Genomic DNA, 9,010 nt, shown 5'->3' with positions numbered 1-9,010 from the left:
ATGCAAAAAAAGGGGAAGCTTGGTTGGGCGTCTTTGTTGTTTAATCTGCTCTGATGGGCTGGAGTGGAAGAAACGAAAAGTGGGCCTGATTTGCTTTCTTGGAAGAAAGTGGGCGGTCTGGGCTTTGAGGACTGGGCCGAAGAAAGGCGTTGGACCCAGTTCAGTCTTAATATAAAACATGGGCCTGAGCCCTTCTTGCGCCAACCGGGCCCGGTGCTGGTTCTCTCTCCTGGACCGGATCAGGTCCAACGACCTGATCCAGGTCCGGGTCTGAGAACCCGACCCGGACCCGGCTCCCATTAATTAAAAAATAATAATAATAATAATAATAAAATCCAAAAAATCAGAAAATTTTTAGAAAATTAGAAAAATAATTTTCTTGACCTTTTTACCCCCTAATGTGAGTTTCAAGCCTTAAATTGGCATTAATTGAAAACCGATGTCCAATCCTGGCTGATCATCATTGTAATTCGACATTTGAGTCAAAGTTATTTGTTTAAATATCGTCATCATAGATTTGGTCAGCATATGCTTATTCCAGTCTGTTATTTGGCATATTTACCTGATTGAATGTTTATTATAACAATGTCTTTTGAAAAATTATCTGTTAATCGTTTTTTCTATCCGTTAGGTTAAGGATAAATAGGTAATTGCATGAAATGACAGAAAAATATTATGCATGATCATTTAATACTTGGTTAGATACCTGATGAGCTTAAAATGATATGCAGAACGTGTGATTACTTTAGGGAATATCGACTGGTTAGGTATTGAAAGAGCGCTAATTATCTAGTTGGCGTAAACAAGTCCCCGAACTTAGAAGTTCCCGTTGCGTAGGAATCGAGATAACACTCCCATGTCTCGATTGGTTTCTAGTCGACCCCAATAGGCTAGTGACGACTCTTAATAGCATTTTAACTTGCTAATTAGTAAAAAGAAATCTAATGTCGCGCGAGGTAGGACTTGGGAGAGTCCATGCCATTTATCGATGACAATACCTCTAAACCCGTCAAACCTCCGGGGTAGGCCAAAGGCGGGTCGTGACATCATCGAATTGCAATGTCTACTGTGATTTCTAGAAATCTTAATGTTGGTAGTCAAATTTGCTTCCAATTTGAATATTCATCAATGAACGAATGTGCAACTCGGTTTTTGGATTGAACCATTTTGACCGGCCCTACCATTTATGGCAATTGTTACAACGAGTACGATTATTTTTTATTTTGCAAGTTTACAATTATCCTAAGTATTATCTTCACAAAATTCTCTCTCTTTCTCGCTCTACCGATGCTTTCCTCAGATAAATAAGAAGTGAGAGGTTCGACAAGTATATTTATAGCCTCATTAGCAGATTTGGAGAGCCCAAATGAAAAAGAATGAAGAAAAAAGAGCTTATTACTTATGCTGTGAATATCAATCCACATAAAATTATGTCCGAGGCTCTATCCGAAAAGGCGAAGTCTTTGAGAACTGCTGGTTTCATGCGATCAATGTAATTAAATGTAAATTATACACGGAAACTCATCCATTCATCGTCTCCGAATTTCGATTAAATTATGAGATGATATACTATTATAATTATAAGTGATATAACTTTTCGTAATTAAAAGATAACTATACTATTATAACTAAGTAACACTATTATGATTAGTTAATAGCGCATAAGTAAGCATTGGTTGTTATATCTTTTCGCTTATGATTTTTAACACTATGATAATTAAACGACATTAGGCTTCGACTATCTATCATGAAAGAGTGTGGTCTTGAAATAAATATTTCGTTTCGCAAACTAAACTAAATATTAATTACTCCATTCTTGCTTCCCTCCTTTCCGCCAATGAACCGTACAATATCTGTATGGGCCTACCAACTAAAAGGATGAAGAAGAGCTCCGTGCATGCACGATCCCTATTGGACAATGGTACTAAAAAGTGCTATATCAATAGAACTTTTGAAAAATCATTTTCTCAAACACAAGTCTTATGCCATGGCAGTGGATTACTAAAAATGACTTACACTTACCTGTATTTATAGAAGTAATCTGAGATTGATTTAATGCTAAGCTGCCCCTTATAGTATAGTTTTTTCTTTTCTTTTGGTCCAGGTTTTTTTACTAGTAGAGGATACAGATTATAAAGACGGTTCATATCTTGTTCTTACCCTTTTTTTAGGTTTTAGAAACTGATCTTTTCTAGGGAGTCGTATATGAATCTTTAGCATACACAGTTGATATACAAGTGGAATGAACTCATATAATTCAAAAGAACAACGACTTTCTCTTGGTGACGAGAATTTCTGGTAATAAAGATAATGTTGAGCAGTTTTGTTTGGCTGTTTAGTTTGCCAAACCGCGAGAGAAGAAGGAAAGTTGCCTAGCATAGACTTCGTTTATGCATATCAAAATTTAATAATAAAAAAATAATGAGATATCGTCGGACAAATTCAAACCCATATGAGTAAATAAACTTGTTTTACGACTCTACATAAAGTAATATAATGTAGTTTCTATTATTCCGGTTAAATGTTCAATACGAGACGCTAAATCAAAAGACAATTTGCCTTAAAACGAGATCATTGCCTTGTGCTCGGCCTATGAATTCTAACAAAATTGAATGGTAATCTAAAGGCCATTTCCCTTCTTCTTCTTTTTTGCAGCGAAAGATAGCATATTTGCTCCCCTGTTTCCTTGACTTTTCATCTCCCTCTCATCTGTGTCTTTCAGTCCCCTCATTTTCCCTCGTTTTCCCTTTTTCTCTCGCTTTTCGTCTTCCGCTCTTGGCCTGAGCGTCCTTCATCATCGTAGCTTCTTTCTCTGTTTTCAACCTCTCCAAGCTTCCTTCCCTCTGTGGCCAAAATCATGGCTTCTTACTCACCTGTATCGTCAAGAACCAGAGCCCGGACAAAGAAAGAAGATCCCTATGGCGGAAGTTTCTCCAATGCGGAGCTCGGAAGAAGAAAAGGCGGTTCTTCAGGAGCGAAGAGCTTTGTGCGTGACATCCTCCTTCTCGAGACTTCGGGCCCCGAAGCAGAGAGCAGTGGCAGAGGGGCGCGACGAAGAGTCTCCTCTTTTTCAGGTGGTTTGGGAGGCGAAGGCAGCGCCGGTGATGGCAGCAGAGAGGTAATTGTTATTACAGACAGTGAAGATGACAGTGACGAAGTGATTTCAGTGAGTGGAAGTGGTGAGGAGGAAGAAGAGTCCAGCGATCACAGACCTCTGACGGCGCGAAGGTTTGAGCCTAACCATGTTTTTCATGAATGTAAGAACATTGATGTTGTTGATGGGGTTAGTAGTGACTATGACGAAGAGGAAAGCACAGACTTTGAATCTGATGACAGTGTAGGTGGTCGTGAAAATGGAATGTCTGGAGGGGAAGAGTTCTTGTCTAATGCATGCTCTGATGATGACTCGATACGCTCTGGTGAGGAGAATGTTTTTGGCGAACAAGGTGAGGGAAATGACGGAAGTTTCAAATCCTCATATGATGATCGTGCGCCGATTGTGTCCGAGAAGAGGACTTCGTCGGTGACTGAAGATGGTCCTGAGGCCGATCTTAGCTTAGATTATTTGTCCTCTTCGTTCGAGAGCACAACTGAGGTTGACGACATCAGCGATGAGGATTTGGTCACAAATGTGTCAGAAAGCTTGAGCACAGAAGGAGAAACTTCTTCGAGCTCAGAAGAGTATGTGCCTGGGAGTGAGTGTGAGAAAATGAGGGCGATAAAGAAGAGAAAGCGCGAGGACAGAGGCGAGATGAGTTGTTTATACAGCACAAGGAAAACTACTGAGGAGCTTGATATTGAGTGCAAGGATGATCCAGTGGTCGATGCGGGAAAGAAAGAGGATGTGGAACGTAGAGTTTCGTTGGTCATTGAATGGTTGCAGGATGATGTGGAGGAGGAAAAAGAGGAAGAAGCGATTAATGGTGAGCATAACATTGAGTGCATGGATGATCCGGGGATTGATGAAGGGGGAAGTAAAGAGAATGTGGAATGTAGAGTCTCACGGGTCAAGGGATGGTTGCAAGTTGATGTGGAGGAGGTCAAAGAGGAAGAAACAATTAATGTTGAACGATCAAATGCAGAAACCGATTGTCCTTCCAATGATGAGAATGGAAATAGTAGGCAAACGGAGGAAAGAGGAAGTTTTAGCTTGTCGGAGTGCCAAAGAACGAGGGAAAAGGCAGAAACAGGACACGGGGGTAACAATGATGATGAAGGGTTGCAGGTTGATGAAGAGGAGGAGGAGGAGGAGGAGGAAGGCAAAGCAGAGATTGAGTTCGACCGTGTGAATGCTGGAACAGATGTCTCTTCCATTAATGAAAAGGGAACGATCAGGGAGATTGAGGAAAGAGGAAACTTCTGTGAGCCAGAGAAAGAAGGATCGAATCAGAGCCGAGAGAAGTTGACTTCCCTGATCAAGGTCTTTGGAGTTGACAGAAGAACGCAGGAGAAAATATATGGGAAAGTAGAAGATCGAAAGGAGGAGGATTCAGGCATGTCCTGTAGCATCCAACAATTGCCAAAGAAAAGGAAATATAAGGATTGCAGCGGCAAGAAAGCGTTTGCAAACAGAAATGCCGAGAAAGAGCAAACGTCAGCTACTGATGGTACTGTGAGGAATGAGTGTAGGGGTGATTGGGAGTCCAGAACTAGGAGGGAAAGAGGTGGAGAATCAAGGGAAAATACGCTATTCAAACTCGTCAATTGCATATGGGGGAAGGATGAGATTCCTCAAGACGATATACAGAAGGAAAGGGTGGATAAAGAGAAACAGTTTGCTGGTGGCTGTGCTGTGAGGGAAGAGAGAAAGGAAAGCACGGAGTGGTTCGAGACTTTTGGCAGGACAGCCAGTGGCATCAAAGGAGACTGCTCACATAATATGTACGAGCAGAAGAAAGTCGGTGAAATCTTGCCACGGTCAGGAGAAGAGGGTGTCGGGGTGCATCAAGCACAAGGGAGAAAAGATTGTAGGAGCACCAGCGACTATGAAATTTGTTGGGAGAGATCCGGTAAGTCGAAAGAACTTAAATATTTCCAACGTCTTGCTCAGAAATTCAGAGATAACAAAGATGATACCGGTCAGAAAGAAGTTGTATGGGAAATACCAAGCAGGACAGAACCGCAGGCGGAAGTGCCTCCGCTTCCTGTGAAGTTTTTCTGGGCAGATGAGAAACCGGAACCAGAACTGGCACCAAAATCTGAAGCAGAGAAGGAGATGGACAAGATGTGGAGTGATATGGAATTTTGTCTTAGAGCTGGAGAACTTGGTTCTTCCAGACCCCCAGTAAGTTTCATGACACCTGCTAGCAACCTAAAGGCACAGCAAAGATGAGTAGGTTGTGTAAAAAACTCTCCGAATATAGATTTTATCTTGCCTGCTGAGTGCTCATCTGCCCTGAAGTTTCTGTGTCTTATCAAAATATTCTGCTTAAGTTACTAAGGCGAATCAAATTGTCTCGGTAGTGAAGTGGTTGTTTAAGCACATGTACATACCTTTGTTTCTACACGAAGATGGCCCTTTGGAGTCACCTTGTCAAAATAAGTTCGTGTTAATGATTGAGTGAGAAGTACTACACTTGAGCTCACCTGAAAATGAACAAAAAAGTCAATTTACTGAAAATCCATATAAGACAAATGACAATTTTTTTTAATTCGCTCGTGCTGTAATCAGCTCATCAGAGTTAAAATGTGTGAGCTGTGTTTATTTCTGCCGTTCCTTTTCCATTCTTGCTGATGTTAATGTGCATTTCATCCGAATCATATTTGTGGATGCTCTTCATTTGATGATGAGGTTATTACTTTCTTCCTTGGTCTATGGAAAAGGAAGTAATTCCCTTTCATAGTGAGCCATATGAACTCGACATCATTGCTTGTGCTGTATTGTACTGTCTCTTTTTGAGCCGTCTAATGGAAACCTTTCAAGAAGAGAACTCATGAGAAGCAAAACACATGAAGAGGATGAGAAACATAGAGGAGAAACAGAAGAAGCCATGAGAAAGATGAAGATAGTTGAACCGTTCTGCTACCAATTCAAACTAAATGATCAATCTGAAGTAGTGCGTATTTACTTTCCTATGCCTCATGGGATTTGGAGTAATGCATGACACAATCACTCCCATTATTGCCACTTTTATTGCTGTTGTATTGCTGTTCTGCAGTGACATTGCCTCATTTCCAGTGAGGCTGCTGGAGAGCATAAACACATAATTTTAATGCAATTCCAATTGGTCCTCATTCTAGTCCAATTAGCTATAGGAAAGTAGCAAATAAGGCAGACAGCATAAATTCATTAGAGATTTCTTGCATATTTAGCGGTACTAAAAGCGCTCTTGTGATGCTCTTCAGCAGGAAACTGAAACAAGTCGAGCCACCCTTTGTGCAGGAGGAAAGCATGAGCTCATTTGCGATGAGGAAATTGGTTTGATTTGTCTCTTCTGTGATCAGATAGTGCTCGAGATAAAATATGTCCTGCCACCATTTCTACCGCCTTTTGTAAGTACTGTGGCTGTTAATGCCATTTTCAAAATATCGTCCGCACTTCACAGTTGGTCTAGTTATGTTATTGAACGTCACTTCCCTAGATTGACTGTTTCACTCACCGCCAGCCTCAATTGATGTCTATGCACTAGAATCTTTGAAAATGATTGTTTCCTTATTATTCTGTTCTTTTCTGCATTTTATCATGCAGAAAAAGTTCTCCATCGAAGGGTCAGGCTCGAAAAGGTTTCCCAATGGAGGGAATCCGTCTTTGTTTGAAGGGATTTGTCTTCAGCCTTCTGGAAATGACTCTGTCGAACTCTCTCATCAGAGCGGCTCTGTTTTGGATCTCATCCCCTGTAACCGGAATAAATTGTATCCACACCAGCTAGAGGGCTTTCAGTTTATGTGGAAGAACCTAGCAGGTTCTACTGATCTAAAAGAATTGTCCAACTCTGAGCCTAAGGATGTTGGTGGGTGCATCATATCTCACGCTCCAGGCACGGGAAAGACTTGCTTGACCATACTTTTTCTGCACACATATCTCGGACTCTTCCCCAATTCCCGCCCTATGGTTATTGCTCCTGCCAGCTTGCTTCTCACTTGGGAAGAAGAGTTCAGGAAGTGGAACAAGAAATGGGACACCAGCATTTCATTCCACAACTTGAATAGTCTGGAGTTCTCCGGGACAGAAAATGCAGGAGCTGTGAGAATGGTGGAAGCAAATAGGCACCTCAAGCAATGTAACGATGTGATGCGGATGATCAAGGTCTATTCCTGGAGTAAGAGCAGCAGCATACTTGGCATAAGTTACAATCTGTATGAGAAGCTTGCCATGCCAAAAAGGATAGGCATAAAGGATCCGGCGAAGAAGCCAGAGATTCAAAAGAAAGATGAAGAGATGAGAAAGATTCTTCTCGATTTGCCGGGTGTAGTGGTTCTTGACGAAGGGCACACGCCGCGAAACGAAAGGAGCAGCATTTGGAATCTTCTGCTGAAACTTCGGACTGAGAAGAGGATCATCCTCTCGGGCACCCCTTTCCAAAATAATTTTCTAGAGCTCTATAACACCTTGTGCTTAGTAAGACCCACAACAGCGGACGAACTCCCCCTTAGTCTCAAGAAATTCTGCCAGGCAAGAACAGGACGGCGGAAAAGAGCTAAAACAGATGATATCAATTCCCTTGTTCAGCCACATGACAAAGCGGCTGATGATGCAATTGTGAATCTCCGGTCTATCATGGCTCCATTTGTTCATGTTCACAAAGGGAGCATTCTTAGAGAGAATCTTCCTGGTATAAAAGAGTGCATAGTGGTGTTAAACCTAGGGGATAGGCAAAAGAAGATTGTGGAGAACATTCAAAGATCTCAATGCGCGTTTGAGTATGAGTTCAAGCTGTCTCTGGCATGCATTCACCCTTCTCTGATCCTAAGCTGCAATGCACATGTGCATGAAAAACCTGTTATCGGCCGTGAGCGTCAGAAGCTTGAAGATCTGAAGACCAACACGGATGCCGGGGCAAAGACAAGGTTCCTAGTGGAGTTAATCCGGCTCAGCGAAGCACTCGGTGAGAAAGTCCTCGTTTTCAGCCAATATAAAGAGCCATTGTCCTTGATCAGTTACCAACTGAGATCGACTTTCCAGTGGTCCACCAAAGGAAAAGAGATTCTACACATGCATGGGAGCCTCGATCTGAGGGAACGTCAGCGTTTGATTGGAGAATTCAACAACCGACAGAGCCAAGCAAGAGTAATGTTAGCTTCAACTAAGGCTTGCTCTGAGGGCATAAGTCTCATCGGAGCATCTAGAGTTGTCTTGCTAGATGTGGTTTGGAATCCTTCGGTCGGGAGGCAAGCAATCAGCCGAGCCTTCAGAATTGGCCAGGAGAAGGTAGTCTATACCTACCATCTGATCACGAAGGGAACGGCAGAATGTGACAAGTTCAGCAAACAGATGGAGAAAGAGAGATTGTCTAAACTTTTTTTCTCCCTGACCGACAAAGAAAATGGTGAGAGAAGAAAATCCCGTGTGGTTGCTGAAGACAGGATAATGGACGAGATGACTTCCAGCGAAAACTTCAAGGATTTGTTTGATCAGATACTTTACCAGCCAAAGGATTCCGATGCAGTCGATCAGATATTTTATCAATCATCTGTTTAAGCAATGTTCTAGATGTGGATTTCCTTCTCATTTCTCTCCTCTGCTGATTCTTCTCTTTTATGATCCTCTGAAAACTCTTCTTCATTAATTCGGATTGCAACAGTGCTACTTTATCTAATATTTTTGGAGGCAAGGAAATTTGCATTCTCAATGTCCAAAGAGCTGTGAAAGTCTGTATAGAATTCATCGTACTGATTTCATTTCCATTTCTGGTCCAAGCAACAAGGAGACTAAAATGTTGTCTACTAGAAAGTTTTTGCTTTGTGATTCTGCTTTTTTTCAATAAAATCTTCACCTACTAATCTGAAGATTCCTTCGGCCAAAAAAAAAATCTGAAGATTCCATCTAGTTTATAGTCAGTTTCCAGGTGAT

The 9,010-nt window shown here is 41.7% G+C and overlaps 1 protein-coding gene across 1 annotated transcript; it reads left to right on the top strand.

The window, feature by feature from the left end:
• The first annotated feature begins 2,857 nt into the window (after positions 1-2,857).
• On the top strand, positions 2,858-8,644 carry LOC115730076 (SNF2 domain-containing protein CLASSY 3-like). The gene is made up of 2 exons (XM_030660658.2): positions 2,858-5,284; positions 6,689-8,644. Exons 1-2 carry the CDS (start codon positions 2,858-2,860, stop codon positions 8,636-8,638), a joined length of 4,377 nt encoding a protein of 1,458 aa, XP_030516518.2. The 3' UTR covers positions 8,639-8,644.
• Positions 8,645-9,010: the final 366 nt, after the last annotated feature.

The sequence above is a fragment of the Rhodamnia argentea genome, chromosome 3, assembly GCF_020921035.1.
Source record: "Rhodamnia argentea isolate NSW1041297 chromosome 3, ASM2092103v1, whole genome shotgun sequence".
In the NCBI taxonomy this organism is placed as follows: domain Eukaryota; kingdom Viridiplantae; phylum Streptophyta; class Magnoliopsida; order Myrtales; family Myrtaceae; genus Rhodamnia; species Rhodamnia argentea.
The sequence above is the reverse complement of the archived record's forward strand: the minus strand, read 5'-3'. Positions and strand labels throughout refer to the sequence as shown.

Bases quoted from the DNA above. Each gene is read 5' to 3' on its own strand.
- LOC115730076 (XM_030660658.2), top strand. From the start codon at position 2,858: ATGGCTTCTTACTCACCTGTATCGTCAAGAACCAGAGCCCGGACAAAG. The intron at 5,285-6,688 runs GTAAGTTTCATG...TTTATCATGCAG, and splicing joins TTGGTTCTTCCAGACCCCCA to AAAAAGTTCTCCATCGAAGG.